We start from the raw sequence: 22,410 nt of genomic DNA, 5'->3' as shown, positions 1-22,410 counted from the left end.
TAATGAATCTCTGTGATGGTACAGATATAGATTTACATATTCTCATGCTTGTGTTTCTGTCACACACAGCTTGAGTACCCATCCCTCCACTAGCACCCTTTCTCCACTGATGACCCCATCACCCCTCCCACCCAACAACCCATCCCCACCCCACACCCCGCCTCTGTGGCAGGGCATTCCCTTTAGTTATCTCTCTCCTTTGGGGTCTTGTGCTTAGCAATAGAGGTATTGGGTGGCCATCATGTTCACTCTATAGTGTGCTTAGAACACGCCTTTCCCATCTGGAGCGGGTCCTCCCACCACAATTTACTTGGTGATCTTTTCTCCATCTGAACTGCCTTTTTTCCCAGCACTGGAATTTGACTGGATTCAACAACATATACACTTCTAGAATAGTGGATTTTCAGTTTTGCACCTTCCCCTAAAGGGGGTCTGGAGTGGGGATTTAAGTGAAAATTGAACAGTTTTTATTTTAGTGAGGAGGTAAAATTGGCATCTAGTAGCTATCTGCCAGGGATGTTTCTAAACAGCCTAAAATGCCAGAGCAGTTCCCCAGAATTATGTGGCTAAAAACTTTAATAGTTTTATGTTAGGAAATATACTTTTTGAAAGCAAAAACCAAAGAAAAATCTTTTATGTTTTTATAGTGTGTGTTTAGATACACAAGAGAAAGGCTCACCCAGGGCACTGTACCACACATTTCTAAGTCTTCATCGGGAGAGAATGGTTGATGATGGCTCCATATAAACTTATGGAGCTTAGAGTTATCAGATATGGTCCAGGAATCCACTCAATTTCCACTAATAGCTAAATAACTCAAATAACTTGGTTGTGATGAAATTTTTCTATCCAAAATGAAAATAATAAAACCTGAATCACATACATATTTAGAAATAATGATAAGATGGTATTAACTTGGGGACTGGAAAGGTAATTGACAAATTATTTTGGCTCTTTAGGTTGTTATTGGTACTGTCATTATTCTGAAAGCATAAAATGGAGCTTATGTTAAGAAGTTTCCAGAACTTCCATGGATCTTCTTCCACTGACATCCAACAATTTATGTACTTTCCTCCTCATCAGCATCATAGGACCTGTCATCATTTTGCTTTATAGTTCTTCACATAATATTATAAATGCCATATTTCTTGCTTTCTTTTTTGAACAATTAAAAAGATAATGTTAACTTATTATGTAGTTATGTAAATGTTGCTGAAAAGAATAAAGAAGGACTATTAAATGGGAGGTGTTTGTGTGTAATTATTATGTTATGTTAAAATACAGAATATTATATAACCCCTAAGATTATAGCCCACTTTTTTCCTTTGTGTTAAATTATAATACCTTTTTATAAACAATATATTAGAGACATCTATTAATGGTCAGTCACTCAAAATTAGGGCACCAGTAAATATTGAGATTGTTAAAATATGCTAATGGGTAGCAGGAAATATGTATGTCGCACTTATAATCCTTAAAGTTGGAGCATAAATTTCATTATTCAAAAGAAACCTAAAACCAAAGTAAAAATATCATGATGTTCTATCAATATTTGGGAATACTGAGGTTTGTTCAATATGTGTGATGAGATAATAATATTCATCTCTATATGTTTTTTATCTCTATCTACATAAGATGTGTCATCATTGTTATATAAAGATAAGAAGAAAATATTTGACCAAGCAAATGAAATAAAATGTCCTGTGATCACATAATCCCCTGTGTGTCTAACTCCTTTAAATTTTAGAAAGAAAATAAGTAAATGTCTTTTGTTTTTCATAAATCAATTCATTCTGCTATGAGGAAAGGTAAAATGAGAAACGTAAAGCTAGAGGCATTTTATAAATTCTTTCCATTATGAAATGAAAAACAAGTGCATGATATTTATCTCCTAAATCAGTGTTTTAAGGAATATATCCATGATTTTTAAACTGTAATAAACAGAGAAACTATGTAGGACAGCAGTAAGCAGTAAATAGTAGGATATATATGGTTACCAGAAGCTTTGTATTAAAGTGTAGGGCCATTCTGGGGATAGAGAATTGCATTAAAAATTAACTAGAAATTGCAATACACAAAATAAAATTTAGAACTTATGAATATGGACAATTATAAAGATGGGGCAACTTAAACTGAAATGTCAAGTGGACAAAATAATATGAATAGAATACTGAGAACATGTGTTGGCTCTATTTTTGCATAATTCTTTCTTCAATCAATATAGTTATGTATTACAGTTCAATCAATGCTACACACAAATAATCTTTTGTTTGGGACTGTTCTCTGAATTGTGTAGATGTTAAAATTGGTCCAGGTTGAAAGAACAGCCCTTACGGTCACCTACAACATATCCTTAGGGGGAAATGGAGACCAATAAAGCATGAGAATCAACAAGGGAAACCAGTGTTTTTAATGAAATAAGGTGCAAGGATGGCTTGTTGGATGAAAAAAATAAATTGATCCCCACCATTAGTGATATATTTTAAAAAAAAGTGTGAAAGATTACTTTGCGTAGAGTGAGAATGAGGAAAAAAACTTTGGAGAGCCCAAATGGCAGGAACTACTTAAAAAGACAACTTCATCAACAGGTCTCTTCCATAAACACACAGAAAATTGTGTCTTGGCCATGCATCTCTGAGATACCATTGTGATGCACTTTTTGAGTTGACTCAATATAGAAACAAACTGTGTCAATTATAACAAAAATAACAGGTTGGTTAAAATTAGAGTAAATTACAGTTAAAGAATAAATATGGGGCTAATGGAGTCACCTAGATATTTCTAAACAGGAAGAGAACACAGCGTGAGTGAAATACATTTGATTCACTTGGTATCTGCAGGTTAGTGTTGAAAGAAAAATACCTCTGAAAATTCTATTCACATAGTGTTATCAGGGAGCATATGGCGCTTTGAGGGAGTGTAGAGATCAGGACCTATTTTTATTTTCATGAGTTCAATGAAAACAAGAGATGCAAATGCTATTCTAAAATCAACTTTAGTAATTGGGTTCCAATTCACTATCCTGAATAGTTTTGTTTTTTTTTTACTTGTAACTTAGGCTAAAATTAAACTTCCGTGTATCTTACTGTTTATATATCTCCCGACTATTTCACAGGAGAAAGCATATGAATTGGTAGCTTCAACATCTTTAAAATCGAAAGCATTGTATGCTCTTGTGTCAGTGTCAGGACTGATTACAATAGACTGAAGATTATCGCTTCACCCATGACACTCTCATTTTAAACGCCTGACTTACCTTTATAGTCAAGTGGGAGTGTTCCCTGATGACTTAGAGCCTTTAAACCCGAGGATAACAAAATGCTGGCTGTGAAGCACATATAAATTTTAAGCAGAGAGCAAAATCAAATTGCCTGTTACACAGTTTGTTTTCATCTAATACAAGTTAGAGGAAAACAGAAAGAAAACAAAAAACCTGGAGTATTCCAGGGAATAGAAGGAAATAAGTCAACAAACAATAACATGAAAAATCTCTCTATGCATCCTGGTAATTGATAGAGTAGGAGCATAGCTCAAGTATTAGAAAATAATATAGCTCAGAAGAGGTTGTTCCTTTGGATAAGAGCTGTACTGCACATTCTATTCGCCTCTTTGTCAATAATATCTGCAGTCTGGAAGCAGGATTTCCAATATGACTTCCATCTCAATTGTCCATTTATTTCTTAAACCATCTTTGAGCTGACAGTATCTGTGCCTTGCAATTGATAATTTCTATTTTATTCTCGTCAATTATACTTCCCAGATTATTTTCAGTTATAAGAATATCAATTGCTTTCAAGGTGTAGATTTGTGCAACTTTTAAAAATTTTCCCCCCAGAGCTCCTGTTTGGGAGGTTTAACAAAATCAAATAACTCTGCAATGTTGAAGTCAAGATCTACAAATACTCTGTTGAGATTTAGCCATATGGCATATTCTTACTGAAATAATCCAATTTATATGGTAAAGCATTCACCCACACTTTCTGCTAAGCAAACCCTGGATAATTAATAGGTATATTGTGGTAGCCATGTTTTTCATTACATGGTCATGTTACTTTCCTCAAAATATAAAAATCATTGTGAATTTGCAGCCTTTTAGCATTTCGATTATTGAATTTTGGGAGGGAGAAAGTGTTTTGTTTTAGACCACATCCAGTAGCATCAAGGGAGCGATTTCTTGCACTGCTCAGCAGTGCCCCTGGATAGTGCTCTCGAGACTGTATTTGTGCCTGGGATTAGAATCAGGGCCAGGAATATGAACGGCAATTACTCTAAATCCTGGTTTGTTGGTTCATTTGGGTTTGGTTTTTTTTTTTGTTCTTGGGCTACATCCAACTGTGCTCTGGGCTCACTCCTGGCTCTGTGTTCAGAGATCACTCTTATTGGTGTTTGGGGGACCATACAGGGTTCCGGGGATCAAACCTGGGTCAGCTGTGTTTAAGGCAAGTGCCCTACCTATTTTACTATCACTCTGGTCCCAATCACAGTTCTATCTCTCCACCATCACATGCAGTTTTATAATGAATATGAGCATCAGCATTTATCTATCGTATCATATTCATTTTGCCAGGATGGAAAACAGTTAATATAATGCCAAAATGAAGGGATATAAGATTTTAAATATACTATTTTCTGGGGTCAGAGTGATAGTACAACAGTTATGTTACCAGGTTCACTACCAGCAATATATGCGGTCCCCTGAGCACCACAAGCAGTGGGCTCTGGGTGCACACACCCTTGAGCAGCACCAGGTGTGGCCCCAAACCAAAAATTAATTCATTAATTACTTTGAGGAATTTCAAATAAAAAGTGCCCAATTGTTTAAAATTAAATAGCTTTGTTTTATGGGGCTGGAGCTATAGCACAGCGGGTAGGGCATATTTGCTTTGCATGTGACCGACCCGGGTTCAATTCCCAGCATCCTATATGGTCCCCTGAGCACCACCAGCAGTAATTCCTGAGTGCATGTGCCAGGAGCAACCTCTGTACATCACTGGGTGTGACACCCAAAGCAAAAATAAATAAATAAATAAATAAATAAATAGCTTTATATTTTATTACTCTTAAGTATATTCACAAAAGAGTCCATATGTTCGGAGTACTTTCAAATGTTCAACTTCTATATTGTTATTTCAAAACATTTTCAATTATAGAACTTGGAAAACATAGTAAAAATACTTTCCTAATCAAAAACTCGCTGCTACATGCATCATAACATTTTCTTTGATTTTGTGTAAGTTGTGTCCTAAGTATGAAGCTGATACTTCATTATATTTAACATAAAGAACTTCTCCATGAATTTCAAATGAACTTAATGTAAAGTTTTTGATCTAATAGGAAAAAACAAAACCTTTTACCTAGACCAAATTCAAAATATTTGTTGTTGACGCCCTCTTCTCAAATTTTTACAAATGTCTGTATGATTTGGATTCCTGATTTTGATAATTGTAAGTCTTTTCAGTTTCCTGAGGACGTAAGTACATTGATATCTTTTATAGTGTTTTCCTTTTTGTGATCTAGATAGATTATTTTTGTTATTAGGAAGTACCACTGTATCACTGTCATCCCATTGTTCAGCAATTTATTTGAGCGGGCACCAGTAACATCTCCATTCGTCCCAGCCCTGAGATTTTAGCAGCCTCTCCTTACTTGTCTTTTCCAATGATTGGAGGCTCTTTCAAGGTCAGGAGACCTGTTATTGTTACTGTTTTTGGCATATCGAATATGCCACAGGGAGTTTGCCAATCTCTGCTGTGCGGGCAGGATACTCTCGGTAGCTTGCCAGGCTCTCTGAGAAGCATTTATATTTATTTCCCTCTGTGATAATGTGTCATGTTACACAATGGTTACATTGTGGCTGCAGGGTCCATTAATGTTCACTCATGTGTGAGGCTCGGCCTGAGCCTGTGGAAAGCGGCCTGGAGCGTGGCGGCGGTTTGGTAGTAGAGGTCATCTGCCAGGGCTGGGTCCCTTGTGGTGGGGAGGGCTCTCACCCGCCCCATCTGGGTCTCCTCAAGTGAAAACAGCATGGTGTAGAGTCCGGCAACATGGTTATGGGGGCCTCATTTTATGCTCCCTTGCAGGAGAAGCAGCTGTGAGTTTTGGAGGGTGGCTGATGAGGAGATTCTCATGGTGTGACCCCTGGGTGTACAGAGACTGGGGGAAGCAGGCAGAAGATTTCTGCTTCTAGGTCCCATTGGGCCCAGAGTCCAAGATCATAAAAGTTCCGCATACCTGGTGTAGGATAAATAGCCTCAGGTAGTTTAGGTTTATTGGGTTACTCCCATCACAGTGCTCCCATCCCATTGTTTAGCTGTAATCACTTCTCTATGCTCTCTTCCCCAAAACAGTTAATCAGTTTCTCCCCCTAATCTGACTCTGCTAATTTGTAAGGTCAGACCTTCCTAGGACACTGAATATTATAATATTGCCTTTTTCCTCTCCTTATGCCTTTTGAATGATTTACTTTAAAGCAATGTACATTTTGTTTAGACACAAGAATATGATATTATGCTTTTGTAACTTGGGACTTAATTGGCTTCAAATATTATTCATTCCTACCAGAGTGCCCCAAAACAGATGACTGGTTAAAGAAACTCTGGTACATCTACACAATGGAATACTATGTAGCCGTCAGAAAACATGAAGTCATGAAATTTGCATATAAATGGATCAACATGGAAAGTATCATGTTGAGTGAAATGTGTCAGAAAGAAAGAGACAGATATAGAAAGATTGCACTCATATGTGGAATATAATGTAACTGAGAAGTACAAGTTGGCAATGATGCAACTTCTGGCAGATATCTCTCTGGACTTAGTTACTAAAATACTAAAATACTAAAATACAGAAACCCAAAACCGAGAGGCCAATAAGTGTGGTCACTTGACCTCATAGCTCTTCATTCTCAGCAATGGAAAACAAATTATCTGTTTCCTTTTCAGCAGGTCTGACTTTAGGGGAGAGACTCTCCAAACAATAATAGTGAGTTTTGTTGAAATATTGAATGCAATCAAAGTGAAAGTAAAGTGAAATTTATTAGTTACACAGGCGGGGGGGCTAAGGGTGGGGGGCTAGGGGCGTGGGGGGGTTAGGCGTGTGGGGGTGCGGAGTGGAGCTATACTGGGATTCTTGGTGGTGGAATATGTGCACTGGTGAAGGGATGGGTATTCGAACATTGTATAACTGAGATCCAAACCTGAAAACTTTGTAACTTTCCACATGGTGACTCAATAAAAAAATTAAAAAAAAAATTGAAATTCTAAGATGTTAAGTAATTTGTTAAGGTTATTCCACTAATAAATACAGACCCCAAATTTATACTTAAAAAAATATTATTCATTCCCGAGCATCTGCTTTCTTCACTTAAGCCTCAGTTGTCCTCAGTTTCTAGCACCCCAAAAGCAGGGTTCTGACAAGGGACGGGACGGACCCAGGGCAAGCGGTGAATTATGTGCTACCCTGGCATCGAGATGGGCCTGGCCAAAGTGCCTAATGCTTAACTATAAGTTAAGAGCTTGATCATAGACAAATGCTGTCATGATCCAAAATTAATGAGGAGACTAGGAGGACCCTGCTAGGGATAGGAAAGACTGATCTGGCCTGAGCACTATAGTCTGAGATTGAGATGGCCCCAGGAGAGCAATTATATAAGCTTTAATGCATTTCTTATTGTTCTGTGGGACTTTGCTCATATGTGAGGCTCAGCCCAAGCATGTGGAAAGCATCCTGGAGCGTGGCAGCAGTTGGGTAGTGGAGGTCTGCTGCCTGGGCTGAGTCCCTTGAGGGGAAGAGGGTTCTCACTCACTCTGTCTCTGGGGCGCCCCGAGTGAAAACAGCCTGGTGCAGAGTCCAGTAAGACAATAATAACTAGGATCACCAACTCATATAAACCAACATTTAAGGATTATTATTCGTAATTTTAGTAGACAAAACTACAAACCACCTTGTTTGGTCACATAGATACATATTTTAGTTGGATAAAGAAATGAAATTTTAGTGTCACATTCTAAGATTTTATCAATCAAATAAGCTGTCGTATATACCAGGTTTAGCAAACTACAATCTCCTGGTATTATCCAAGCCCCGTACTGATTTTGTGTCTCCTCAGCTAAGAATCTATATATATGGGGATAAAATCTGATTTTATCCACAGTTATATTATTTAAATAACTGGGGATAAAATCATAATTTAGGGAGGTATGGTGCCACCAATAGGTCAACCTATACCTGCAAGGCAAGTGCATCAGCAGCCTGATGGTACCTTCATATGTCATGATACCCCAAAATTGTCACTGTACATTTGGCCAGACACCAACAACTTGGGGCCAAGTTTACAAAAACTTAAACAGCAAGGTTAGGTATGTGGGAGCCACATCCACAAACCACCTCTGGCTCAGCTATACCAGCTCGTTTATTGGCCTTATTGTAGAGACACATAAATTTCAAAGGAGATCAAAAGCCATAGTTAGGGCAGGCGTGTCCTACTGAGCATATGCCAATAGTTTATTTCTCTGAAAAAGATGGCTACAAGGGCCATGATCCCTCCCATCCCCACCCCCCCCCACCCCGTCCCCATGGGACCATGGTGGTCACACCCACAAACTGCCCCCAGCTTCTACCTAAGCTCCTTAATAGCCATGATCCAGAGACACACAAAATAATCTCCAAATGGAGCAGCTCGCTGCAGAGATTTTTCTAGACCCTAATTATCTAAATTTTTAGAATTCAAGGAGCACATGGTCGCTCTTGCGGCTGTGCAACGTCTTATGCTGTTCATAACAAGCAATACAAAAGAGAGTAATGGGGAGGATTGTATGCCATAGAGGCAGGGTGAGGGGTGGGATGGAGGGGGCATACTGGGGACCTTGGTGGTGGAAGATGTGCACTGGTGGAGTCTTGGGTGATCAACCATTGTATGACTGAAACTCAAACAGGAAAGACTTGTAACTGTATCTCATGGTGATAAAAGAAGAAAACAACGGAATTTTGTTATTTCTTATAACACACACTTTAAATTTTGTTTCTTGAATTCTAAATCCTCAAATATTTATACTTAATTCTTCGAAAGAGGAATATTTGTCAACCTCTGTGCATTTTTATTTTGGTCCAGCTATTCACATTGCTTATTGCTTGGCTCTTATTCTCTCATTTGGTGCTTCTGACAATTGTAAAATATGTGTCCCTGTAAGGAAAGAAAATAGGAAGTTTGAGTCCAGAGAATATAACATCTTATATGATAGATTAAAATTACTTATAAGGATAATATTTAATTATGAAGCACAGATCCTGGTGAGAATTATCATTGATCATTACTTAAACTAGAAGATTACTTTGGTCACCATATTGATAGAGTTAAAAAAATTAGAGACTTTTTAAATATCCATATATCTTACCTTAACAGTTTCAAATCTCAGACCCTAGTCTAAGATTTATCTCAAGCACTGTTGCACTGTTGTCCCTTTGTTCATTGATTTGCTCGAGCAGGCATAGTCTAAGATATACTTTCTTATTGTATCTTTGGTATACCACAAAGTATGAAACACTAGTAACTTTGTTTTTCTTTTGGAAGCAGGTGTTAAAAATCACACACTAGCATTCTTTGACTCCACTTCCTTTCTGTGAGTATATTATAAAATGGTTTAAATGATCAGCTTTTTTATCACAATCCAAAAAACTGCAATAAAAATGTTCTATGTAGTACTGTATAAAACATAGTAAAGAGCTGATGTTATCCTAATGTCAGTATTGATTTTGCTAACTCCAGGATTTTTAATATACTTTTAAACCCATTGTCAAAGTAAAGTATATTTTTCTATGTGTTTGTTACTGTGTGGGAACAAATCTAGAGGGTTATGGGCTGTGGTTACCAGGTCCACTCCAATCTGTCTTCATGGGTTCCCAGGGCCAAACTCAGTGATGACTTGGGGATTGAACCCATTAGATATTTTATTCTTATCTTGTTATTTGGGCTGGAGTGATAGCACAGCGGGTAGAGCATTTGCCTTGCACGCAGCTGACCCTGGTTCAATTCCTCCATCCATCTAAGAGAGCCCAGCAAGCTACTGAGACTATCTTGCCCCCATGGCAGAGCCTGGCAAGCTACCCATGGATATCCAATATTCTAAAAACAGTAACAACAAGTCTCACAATAGAGACATTACTGGTGCCCACTCAAGCAAATAGATGATCAATGGGATGACAGTGATACAGTGATCTTTTTCTTTAGATTGGTTACTCAGTTTATCTTGTGAATTACTGTTGAATTTTGCTCTTGAAATTATGCACACTGATAAGGATTTTTTATTGCAAAAGTCAATTCTAATCCCTAAGATAATATCTGCCACTTTTTTTCCAGTTGACCTCATGCAGCGTTCTTGTTATCTTTCAGGTAATGGATCATTTGAATCATAACTTGTAATTAAGAAAATAAAATTGAGCATCAAAAATAAACTCTAATTTTGGTATTGTATAATCTGAGGATGTTGGGGTGAGAAAACTTGAATTTATACAAGTAAACATCTACATTTTATTTAGAGGAGGTTCAATGAATAAGTCAAACTATTTCTCTGTGAATCACACATATTCATTTCAGTCAATGAGTAAAAGTTGCCCTTGACAGAAGCACAACAGGGAAAATAAAGTTAAGGCTAAAGGAAATCATAAATTCCAAGCTTGCCACATTTACATTCGTATCCATCCCTCACTCCCTGCAGCTTAGAAAATTTATGTTATCTTTGTTAATCACCTTCCTCCATGCACCCTATAAACAAGCATTAGAGTAGGGATAAAGATAAGAGAAAATAAACAAATGTAAGTTCAGTCCCCATTCACTGGCTACCTCTCAGCTCAACTGAAGATATTGTAAATTTCCATTAAACTAAAGCTGATTGTATTGCAAATCCTCCAGTCCTAGGTTAACTACCTAGCCACCCTCCACCTCCAGGGAAAACTAAGTTTGCTTTTGAAAGGGGAAAAGCACTAAGCAAAAGACTTGAGGTTGGGAAAATACTTAGAGACAAGAAAAAGTTTGAAAGAAAAGGAATTATTATCTTTGGGCATTCTACAGTTATCTGGTGAAATTTGACAGTGTTTTGGTTATAATCACTGAAATACAAAAACCTGGAAAAAGTTTAGGTTAATTTTGCCAGCTAAGGTCCATTAAAATCATCCTGCTCAATAACTTAAGTCAATATTCATCAGGAAGAAAGTGTTCGAGGATGCTCTTAAAAACAAAGGCTGTCAGAATTTGCATACATGTTGTAGTTACTGCCAGGATGTTTTCTTGGTGTCAGTTGAAGATGTTAGCTAGCAAACTGTAATTAGTGCTTCCATCTCCATCTCTATTCAACCCCCCCTTTAGGAAATGCTTGTTTTGTTCAGGTTAAGTAGTGTAGGGAAGGGTTAAGGCGTTAATTTTCTTCGCTGCTCTTGAAACCATGCCAAATATTTTGGTTGGTACATAAACTATAGATGGAAAATTAATACTAGTAGAATTTTTTTGTTCAAAGTTTATTCAGTTTCAGGGCTATTGCATGAAAGTAAACTTCACCTTTTTCTATGGCTTGTTAACATATTCTACACTTTATATTGAAATTGTGGAGGGGCCCAAGCCTCCAGGAGTTTCGGTGTTTGCCTTGCATGTGACAAAACCAGATTCATATCCTGAGGACGCTGTGGGTTCCCCTGGGTCCTACCAGAATTGATCCCTGAGCTCAGAGCATCTATTGAATCAGAGCTTTGCTTGGCTTATCATGGTTTTTTGTAATAAATATAAACATTGTAAATCAGAGTCATGGTAAATTTTTAAGATATTTTGACTCAGATATGCTCCTAAGTAAATACAACTTTTGCAATAATTTTCAATAATTTCAAAGGTTTTAGAATAATCAAATAGAAATCTTAGAAGCAAACACCTAGCTTTTGTTAATCTCTTCAAGGCTATTTTCTTTCTAAAGTGTATCATTGTAGTTACATGTTTTAATCAGAAAACACAATGTAGGTAAAGAAAATGGTCCTCAAATATAAATAAAGATATTTTTGGAAAAAAATAGACATCTTAATTTATATTCTTTGTCCTTGATACAATGATGTTTGGTACTCTATTAAAAAATCTAAGGAGTCAAAATTATGTCCATGTAGTGTATTTTTAATTTTTACTTTATCTTATTTTTATATCTTATTATAGTCCAAGCTGACTTTCTTAGATCATTCATCAACCTTCTTTAGAGAAGGAAGACTGTTGACCGATATTAGTTTACAAGGATTTATGGAGGACCATGTGATTACATGTAAAGTATTTTGAATTTGTAGAAAAGAAAATGCAAAGAAAAATGAGAAACTTCAAGGCAGAGCATATCTATGAACTATATACATATGTTTTAACAGCATTAGGAGATAGAACAAAAATATTTTGCAATGCAGGGCCAGCACCTGAGGCACCATGCAAGACTCCAGGTTTTGTGCTTGTGCCACAGAATCTAGTGGAACTCTGGAATGAATTCCTGGCACCCAGGGAAAAAAAATCACACCCAGCAATGTTCAGGGGTTACTCCTGGCTATGCACTCAGGGATTACTCCTGGCAGTACTTAGGGATCATATGGGATGCCGGTCAGCTGTGTGCAAGGCAAAAGCTCTACCTGCTGTACTACCACTCCAGCCCTATATTTCTTTCGATTAAAATGAAACATTTCCTTTTTAGAAGTGCATTTGACTTATAATTCATTTTACGTTAAATGTGAAATTTCCCTGGATGACATCTGGAAAAAGCAATCTTCAGATAAATCACGAGAAGTTCTTCTAGTATAAAATTTAAAATATAAAATCAGCTAGGCAACTGTCTTAAAAATTATTTTGATGAAAGTGAAAAATATCTAAGTTCCATTTCATGATAAGGAAAAGTATGACAGTTAAACACTATTCCACCCCAAGCTGACAACCACTAAGGCATTATCTTTCTTAGTTGTAATTTTACAGCCACCAACTATTTGACGTCAAACTGGTCCGTACATCCATGCACTTCTCCTCCAATCAAAATTGAATTGCCTACCAAAAGAGAAGTACACTTACAAGTGTGAAACCATTTGACCATGTTATATTTTAATTTGCAGAGACAAAAGTGACAAGCAATTTATTTACATAAAACTGTACAAAAGCAAATTAAATTATGTAAAATAGTTCATAAATAGTTGGACGAGTGTTTGATACATTTCGTCGTGTTTAGCATAGTTTCGTGCATAGTGACTCATAATAAACGATGATAAATTGTTCTTTGCTTCACTATCAACATCCAAGTAGCAGAACAGTAGTCAATGGTTAACATTACAAACAGATCGTACCACACTGAATGCAAGTGCTTTAAAATGGAAGAAATATTGTCTGAAAGTAAACCCTAGTAAGCTGGGAAAATGAGGCCTTCCTCTGAGATGTTATGGAAGCTCTGTCTAGGTCACAACTAGCAAGCTTAACATATTCATGCCCATCTTCTTTTCTTTCCCCCTTAAAGTGCATATTGTATATTTATCACCAATAAAATATAATTAAAACGATTTAGGTCTCCAGGTTTCTCATGACACTATTAGAATGGCTGCATCTTGCAAATTGCTTCTGGTCTGTGTGGTTTAATACATTTATTCCCTATCAGACAGCTTCCTAGGGGATCTTTCAGTCAGGTATTTTCAGTAACATCTTAGTTCCACTTCGCATAAAAATAACGCCTTCTTTGTTTTTTGAAACTCAGGCAGCAGGCCAGTCAGAAACTATACAAAAGTGATATCTGGAGCTTCAGATCAAACATTAGATTTTAGACTGAATCTACAGACATTTTAATACACATAAATTTATATAGTTACTCATTAATTTATAAATGCGCCCTAATGTATATGCATGCAAAGTTCACTTGATATTCTTGAGTACAAAACAAAAATGGAATTTTTTTTTAAATAATTGTACAACAAAAAATTGAAACAGCAGCTAAAGGGGAAAAAACCCAAAAATAGACAATTCTAAATCAATGTTTTACTTTGTAAAATGGATTGATTTTAAATCTGATGAACTCTCTGGGTAGCTACTATAATAAATGCTGTAACATTCTAGTCGGTATCATGCAGCCCATATTAATGTCTTAATTTTATAAATGAATAATATTTAAGACTGGTCCATTATCTGAGTTTGTGAGAAGGCAAATTTTTAATATATTATTTTTTATTTTCAGAAAATAAACATGGATAAATATACAAGATCAAAAAAGTTGGGAATAGCCCATTTCCCCTCATTGTCCAAACCAAACAACCTTTTTTTTTTTTTACCATAACAACAGGTATAAAAGGCACAGTTGCTTATTTTGCATTCACTCATTTATTTATTTTTTTGCTTCTTTTTATTGATTTTTTTCAAAAGCACTCTATATATGGAGTGGCACCAGTTTTAACCTATTCAAAATAAAAGTCATACAAACACAAAATATATTTCTGTGTCATGCCAGCTCATTATATAATAAACATGTTATGATAGCTAATTCTACTCGAATTACTGCAAATACTTACAGTACACTGAAAATTTATTCTTTCACACCCATTTTAGTTCTAAAGAGAGGCTCACAAATTAAATGACAATGGCATAGCTTTCTTGAATGTGGTGAAAATGTCATCTGGGCATGTCTATCCAATTAATCTGAAGGTCCAGTAAGACCCATATCAGCTTTATAGACAACAGAGGGTTTTCAAGATAGAGTGAAATGAGCTATCTAATGGTTTGAAGTGTCTCGTGAAAGAAAGAATAAATGCATTAAAAATTTGTTCAACATCTGTGTTATGCAATTGAGTATTTCTTCTGTAACGTGCAAGAAAAATATGTATACATTTTCATAAGTATCTTTAGAATTATTTTGTCTTAATAGGTACTTACAGATTATACAAGGCAGAACTGCTTTAATGCAGTTTCCTAACAAAGTACTAGAATTGCATCTTTCCATAATGTAAATAATCAGACATAGCCATGTTCAATTATTGATATTTTAGTCCAATGTTTTTGCTTCAATTACATACCGTCTTTCATTCTAACTACTGTACAAAAACTAACATTAACATGAAAACTCCATTTAAAAAATGATTTTAAGGAAATGACCCCCAAAGAGAAACCCCATCAAACAAAGAAGTGGCTTGAAAAGATAAACATTTTAATCACTTAGAGAGCAAATTTACAACCTATATTCCAGGATGTTTTAAAGTCTATGAAATTCTGTAAAGCATTAAACTACCCAAAGCTACATTGTTTTTACAGTTTTCTAGAGAGCCATCAAGGCAATGCCAAAACCAGGTCATAAGCATTCAGTGATGGAAATGTTTGCTCTTTTCTCCTGCTACCCCCTATTCTGGCCCTAGATTGTCACTTTTGTGTGCATGTCCCAGGTGAAGTTCCACTTGCATTATATCTTCCTCTAAAGAACAAGTGGCTGCATATCCTATATTTTTTGTTTGTTTTTTCTGCTTCCTTTGTTTGGTAGTTTGGGGTCACACCCAGCAGTGTTCATGCCATAATCCCTGCTCTGTGCTCAGGGATCTCTCCTGACAGGGCTCAGGGGTCTGTTTGTGGTACCTGGATTGCAACCTACCTTGGGTGTGTGGCAAGGCAATTTGTTGTTTCCCTGGCCTTCATATTTCATTTTACTACACATACATACACACACACAACTGCATAGTTTCCACTTTGAGATGTACACTTGAAGATACATCGCCACCTAAAATTAATTTTGTGTTTAGTTTGAATTTGTCTTAGGATATATATGCATATATATGTACACACAAATATATGCATATATATGTATATACTGCTTAAACCACATTGGCAACGAAGTGTCACCTTATTTCAATGCTGTCTTGAAATAGTTTTGTATTGCACAGGATTCAGAATTAATGCACTTGTATTATATGAAAGTGTGCATAGAACAAGCAAAGTATGCCGTTGGCCTCTTGCAATATGGATAATAGTACTAGCGAGCATAGCTTATCTTCAATTATGGTAAGAGTGGATGTTTTTCTATGACTGTATGCAATATGTCTTTCTGTCCAAAATCTAGCCACAACACATTTTTTTGTTTTGTTTTTTAACTGGAATCTTCCCTGATACTTTTTAAAACTAATTACCCAGTATAATCCACAAAGAGGGCTCATTAGTTTTTCATTTTCTATGATTTCAAATAAAACAAATTTACAAATAAAAACATATTTTCTGGGTATAGAGACAACGTAAAACAAAACAGTCTCTGAGCTACTTTGAGTGCATGGATTCAGTTACTTTTGTTGTTGAATGGATTTTCTTGTCAAGACCAAATCTATTTCATAATTTCCCTGATCTGCCTTATGTTCTTTGGCCTTTTAATGACACAATTGTTCCAGTTAGTTTATAATAGTGATGCTGTTCAGAAAAATAGATATGTATACTTTTACAAGTTATAACTAGTGTAACAGATATATTTAATCAAGATTGTGTCTACACTTAATTATATTCAATGAATACATGAAGTTGATTAATGCTTCTGACTTGAAAAGAATAACGTATGACAACTTGGGACAACACTCACCAACTGGGTATTGTTTTACTCTCATTTTTTAAATTAAAATATCAAAGCTGGGATCTTCCCAAATGCCATACTAGAGTCCCTCTTTGTAAGGGTTGTGTTTTTTGAGGTACTCTGAATTGGATCACTTGTGAGGGGTTACCCTTCATGATGGTGAAGGGCAAACGGAATTCCTCTGAAATACATTTTTCCTAATTTGCTATTTTTTTTCCCTTTGACCAGCCGGATAACACTCAAACTAAATCAAAGTGACTACAATCATGCTTCAGCTAAGGGAAAATGAATGTGTGTTGTGTTCTGCTAATCAGGCTTGTAACCATAAAAGAAACTTGCAACCATCTTTTTTGTTTTGTTTTTGTTTTTTTTTTCCTTTTTTTGGGGGGGTGCAGAAGAGGAAAAGTGGGTGTTAGGAATCAGTGAGGGGATCAGACATGCAAGTAACAAGGATGGTTTCTACATAGTACATTACAATCAGGCTCCTAGTATCACTCAAGGCCTGATGTGGAGGCAGAAGTGGCAGGCAGAGCTTTGTCTCTTTGGTAGCCCCCTCGTTTCGATTATACACTTTCTCTTTGTCAGTGTCACCCCTTATTCTCCTTCTCATACAGAAAAAGAATTTTGCTGTTGCTCCTTTAGCCTACAGGTACACTTCTCTTCTAGTGAGAGTATTGACAGGAGATGGCTTGTATTCCCCTGTTTTTGTCAGGGGAATATCCTCAGGGTTGGCTTCCTCACTTTTGCTGAAACTAGCTGCGCTGAAGGTCTCGTAGGAGGAGGTCAACTTTTTGTTCAGGAGGTTTCTGTTACGGTCACCCATGATGGCAGCCTCGCCATTGGCCAGCTTCTCCTGGCTTCCTCGCTCATCAACAGGCATGAAGGTGGAGAGTTTGGGCTGGCTCTTCTTCCGCTCCGGGGAGGTGCGGACTGGCATCCAGCAGGAGTCTGAGTGGCCATACTCATCACATTCCCGTGTGCACTTCCCGGTCAGGGCAACATCAGGAAGAGGTCTTGAATCTGAAAGTCAAGGAATGAAGTCATTAAAGATTGTCATTCCCCAACACCTTTTGCTGATCGTTAAGATATTTCAGGCAAACCCCCATCTGCCCCCCAACCCCCGCCAACAAAAAACCTTTATATAGTATATAAAATATAGCATAGATATGTCCTTTACCAAAATAGTGTCTTTTTCAAAACTCTGCAACACATCTTCCCATACAGCATTTTTAAATTTTATATTTATTAAAGATAAGGTTTTGCACAATCATGACATATAAAAAGAGAAGGATGGCCAGTCAACTAAGTGTAGAGCATAGACAAATAGTGTAGTATATATACATATATACATGTTACAGGGATGATCATGTATTTTCAAGTCAAAATATGTGTTTGTATAGCTATTCATGTGTGGGGGTATGGGTATGTAACATATGCCTATGTTACATAGGCCTCAGGAAAATTATTAAATACAAATCGATACATTTTTGTATCAATTATCCCAGAAATTGGGTACTTTTGCCATTTGAAATCCTCCTGGCTTACACCATATGCATGATCTACAAAGAGACAAAACCTTATATTTAAAAAATAATTCTAAAATATCAACGTTCCTCGGAAGCAGAACTTAATTTAACAGTACTTTTGGTGGTTAAAAAGTACAAAATCAAAGTATAAGGAGGTGATGGATGTGAAAGTCCTAGAGTTATTCCCATTTAGCCCACCCTCACCCCCAGTTTCCCCTCCACCCACCATGTAAAATGGCCTAGTATGTGTTCTAGAATAGTCCCTGAGTGTTCACATGGAAATGCTTTTGCCAGTGTGTTTGCTGAAAAGAGATAGTTTGCAGAAGTAGTGTAATGGGTCAGCACATTCGCGCTCCTAAAATTGTGATGAAATAGCATGAATTGCTAACTTAAGGTGTTGCCTAATGTATTGGGCATGTATTCTGTCCCTACAAGTTTAAACACTAGCCAGAGGGCTCTTAAAATTTAAGAAAAAATACAGCAGGTAAGAATTACCAGCATGTGTATGGAATTAAAATCATTATATATTTTGGAGAATGATTATGTATTGATTACTATTAAATGTTTTTCTAACTTCTTTTTTTTTGTGGTCACACACAGACACAAAACTAATCTTAACTTTGTGTTAAGAAATTTGTTAGGACTGGAGAGATAGTAGAGCAGATAGGGCATTTGCCTACATGTAGCTGACCCCCGGGTTCGAAACCAGGTATCCCATATGGCTCCCCTAGCACCGCCAGGAGTAATTCCTGAGTGCAGAACCTGGAGTAACCCCTATGCATTGCTGGGTGTGGCCCAAAAAGAAAAAGAAAAAGAAAAAAGAGAGAAGTTTGTTCCCAGAAGTGCTCAGGAAACTGGACAATCCAGGGAATCAAACCATGCCTCCTGAATTCAAAGCAAGTGTTCCAGTCTTTCGAACACTCTCCCTGATAGTTATTTCATTTTTGTTTTGAGAAAAGAATGAAAGAGAGAATAACTTGTTCTCTGTCAAAATATTTTGAAGACAAGAACTTCCAGGGTTTTGTTATCCATCTATTGTTTCATGTTATTCCCAAGAATCTAACTGCACTTAATTTATAGTATTGCTACCATTTTTTATAAGGACTAGTATATGAAAACTAAAATTTTTGACCAGATTTGATATTCTTTATCTGTCTAATCTTCTAAATCAGAACTCTTCGTTATTGCCATTTCCCCCCCCTTTGGTGACAGTAACAGAAATGTTGACATTTGTCAACCTATTGATTTTTGAACCACTGCAGCTTAGGTGTTTTGTGTTGTGCACTGAGAGTTCACAAGGAAATGTCACTTTTCTTTACAGGAAGTCTAGAATTACTTTTCTCTCTCCCAAAGGTAAAATGCAAATATAATTATTTACTGCAGTTGAACGTGCTGTTATTTGACTTCAAAGTGAGCAGATCCTATTAATTTTATCATCAAAAGAAAAGGCACTCTTCTATTCATTTTTTATGCAAAACATTCTGTAATTCAAACACAAATATGCATTTTAGAAATCAAACTATTGCCAAATTTTATGAGTGTTTTTGTAATCCACTTAGTATAATGAGCACATGTAAATTCTTTGAGAATATTTCTACCTTGGGATACTTTGTCCTTTTTAAGCTCAACTCAAAGCTTGGAACAGGAAAAATACCTTCTGAAAATGTAAAACTCGAGATCAGATCATCTGACTGTAAATATCTCCTTATATTTCTCTGTTTTGATAGATTCAAAGTCCTTTCTACCTTAATATAGGACCTAGTAAGCACATAGACGGTAACAAGGAATTTAGCTATCAAAATAGAAAAATAACAATAAGTATGGTTGTAATTATCTGCATTAATGATTCAGAATGATCTCCAATACTTAATATAAGTTAATTTAGAACTCTTACAACAACTTATAGAACTCTACCAGTTAGGACTTAATGTTTCCTTTCAGGTAAAACTTCAGTGAAATGCATTGCTTTCTCCTTTGGGTGATATCTGTTTAGACTAGACGGCTCATAAAAACTATAATGCTATCAACTCTTCACACCTTTTATTTAAATTATACCCTAAAGTTCCTTTCACATAGATGAGATTATATTCATCTATACTGACTCAGTATATTAATGAGATGCTCATCAGTTTCTCCACTATGTCTTTACTTATAGTTCAGGTTATTTGCTCCTAAAATTGATTTCCTTTTCCTTTCCGCAATTAATGAAGGCAGCCTGTCGTCTCAGCCACATGTAAGCTGCCACGTCTCTATCCAAGAAGAATGACTTTTAATAAGGATCTCCTGTCATTTCCAAAGTCAAATACTTGATTGGGGACCAAAGTGGAAGATGACAAGCTTAATTGGCTGAGACATGTTACAGTGTTTGTCATCAAATTTAGAAAATAATCAAGAAAGGCTATAAGAGATTCATCATGAGCAATCAAAATTTAGAATCCTGATGACTCAAATGAATCCTCAAAAGAAATGCCAATGATTAACAAATGCAATTTGTATTATGATGATATTTATTAAGGATAGGCATGCGTGGAATAGTATTTTCTCTAGGACTGCAATTTTTTCTTTCAGTATGAAAGTATGTATTCTACGATCTAAAAAAATACAACAGTTTTATACACCTTAAAAACATAGAATATACTTTACATGATTTTTCTCCTTTTTACTATGATATACTCTTAAAAATATCCTATTTTCATGGGATTACAGAAGAAGGATTTACAACAGTAACTTCAATTTTCCAGTGTCGGATAAAAACTGTGTTATCTAATATCCATAGAATACTCTTGACTTTAATTTAGTAAAATTCATTTTAATTTTTAATGAAGATAGAAAAACTTAATCACAAATATTATTAGTTGATTTTGAGAAAACCAATAGTATAGTAGAGTGCTCTATATTGAAATATTTTATTAGCATTTTCTAAAACAGTCAGTCCCTTAGATATGCTTTAGTTTTTGTTCTCTTTCTTTAGTTAATTCTAGCAGTCCTTGAATAGAACAGAAGAAATGACATTTATCATCTTCTATGGCACAGCTCTATTTATAAGCAGATTTCTCCATTTTTGCCTAATTAATGCTATTTACTAGAACCTGGGTTCAATTCCTCTGCCCCTCTCAGAGATCCCTGCAAGCTACCAAGAGTATCTCTCCTGCATTACAGAGCCTGACAAGCTACCCATGTCGTACTCAATATGCCAAAAACAGTAACAACCAGTCTCATAATGGAGATGTTACTGGTGCCCGCTCACGCAAATCGATGAGCAACGGGATAACAGTTGTTTTGACTAGAATCGCTACATCAATTTTGGAGCACGAAAGTCCTTTCTTACCAGTAAAGTTTATTTCTCTCTCAAAAGTACATAGTTTTAAGTCATCATAAAGCAGACAGCTTTAGAGATAATTTATAACATATGAGGTCTTTCTTACACTTCGTCTTATTTACTTTTCATTTTAAGAAGTATAGGACCAGAGAGTGGATTTGCTTAGAGACAGCTGAGGCCAAAGAACAAGTGTTTTAAATTTCACTTTAGTGTTTTTATTACTCCATTTTGCTCCTTCTTAAAACGTAACAACTGAGTTATTTAGAGGTCAATTACTTCTGCCTATAACCACAACATTCTCTAAAAACAGCAGTCTCAAAGAAAAAAAAAAAGGAAAACAGACATTTTCTAGGAATCACAGGAAATGGATGCCTCAATGTCACACGTTTTACTAAAATGAAAAAATAAAAAGATGCAACATTCCCAAAGCTATGCATTTCCCAAAATAGAACATAATAACTACTTTAAGAGGTTAAGTTCTAAATATGAATAAATTTCTTCTTATTAGACAATGTAGATAAACAGGTAGTGGGAAGGTGCTGCTCTAATGACATCAACAAGAAGTGACAGGCACACAACATGTAAACTCACTAGAAATAACCAGGAAAATCTGGATTTGAAGACACATTTCGTGTTTCCACAAGCTGTTTTACTCACTTCAGATACCATTAGAGGTGTGATTATTATAGAGGAGCTCTGCAAGTATTTTTTTGTTTGTTTATTTTGCTTTGCTTTTGTACAATATATAATTTTAGTACCCAAAGATCACTACACAGTATCCCTTCATCAATGTTTCAGGGAACTGTCCCATTCATCATGCTCCCATATACCCAGAAAAGCTCAGTTCTCTCTAGTGCAATTTTGAAAATTTACTTATTTTTATTTGTACTTTTTAAAGCTCAGATAAAGATATATGCATCAGTAGATAGTTTGTACAATAAATATATTTGATTCTTAGACCACCTGGAACAAAGAAATTACTCATCAATAAGTCACT

General features: G+C 36.0%; 1 protein-coding gene across 7 annotated transcripts in view; it reads right to left on the bottom strand.

Annotated features, from left to right (window-relative positions):
• Window positions 1-13,074: 13,074 nt before the first annotated feature.
• The window catches only part of PCDH7 (protocadherin 7), a 440,353-nt gene continuing 431,017 nt past the window's right edge, over window positions 13,075-22,410 (bottom strand). For 4 of the 7 annotated variants that reach the window (XM_055138566.1, XM_055138567.1, XM_055138568.1 and 1 more), the window contains one exon: window positions 13,075-17,588. In XM_055138566.1, the coding sequence (XP_054994541.1) occupies window positions 17,212-17,588 (377 nt within the window). In that variant the 3' untranslated portion in view covers window positions 13,075-17,211. The remainder of the gene's footprint in view (window positions 17,589-22,410) is intronic. The other 3 variants (XM_055138570.1, XM_055138571.1, XM_055138575.1) reach the window with 2 other exon arrangements.

This window comes from Sorex araneus, chromosome 5, assembly GCF_027595985.1.
Source record: "Sorex araneus isolate mSorAra2 chromosome 5, mSorAra2.pri, whole genome shotgun sequence".
Lineage (NCBI taxonomy): Eukaryota > Metazoa > Chordata > Mammalia > Eulipotyphla > Soricidae > Sorex > Sorex araneus.
Note: the sequence above shows the minus strand (reverse complement) of the source record. Positions and strands in the feature narration are given on the sequence as shown.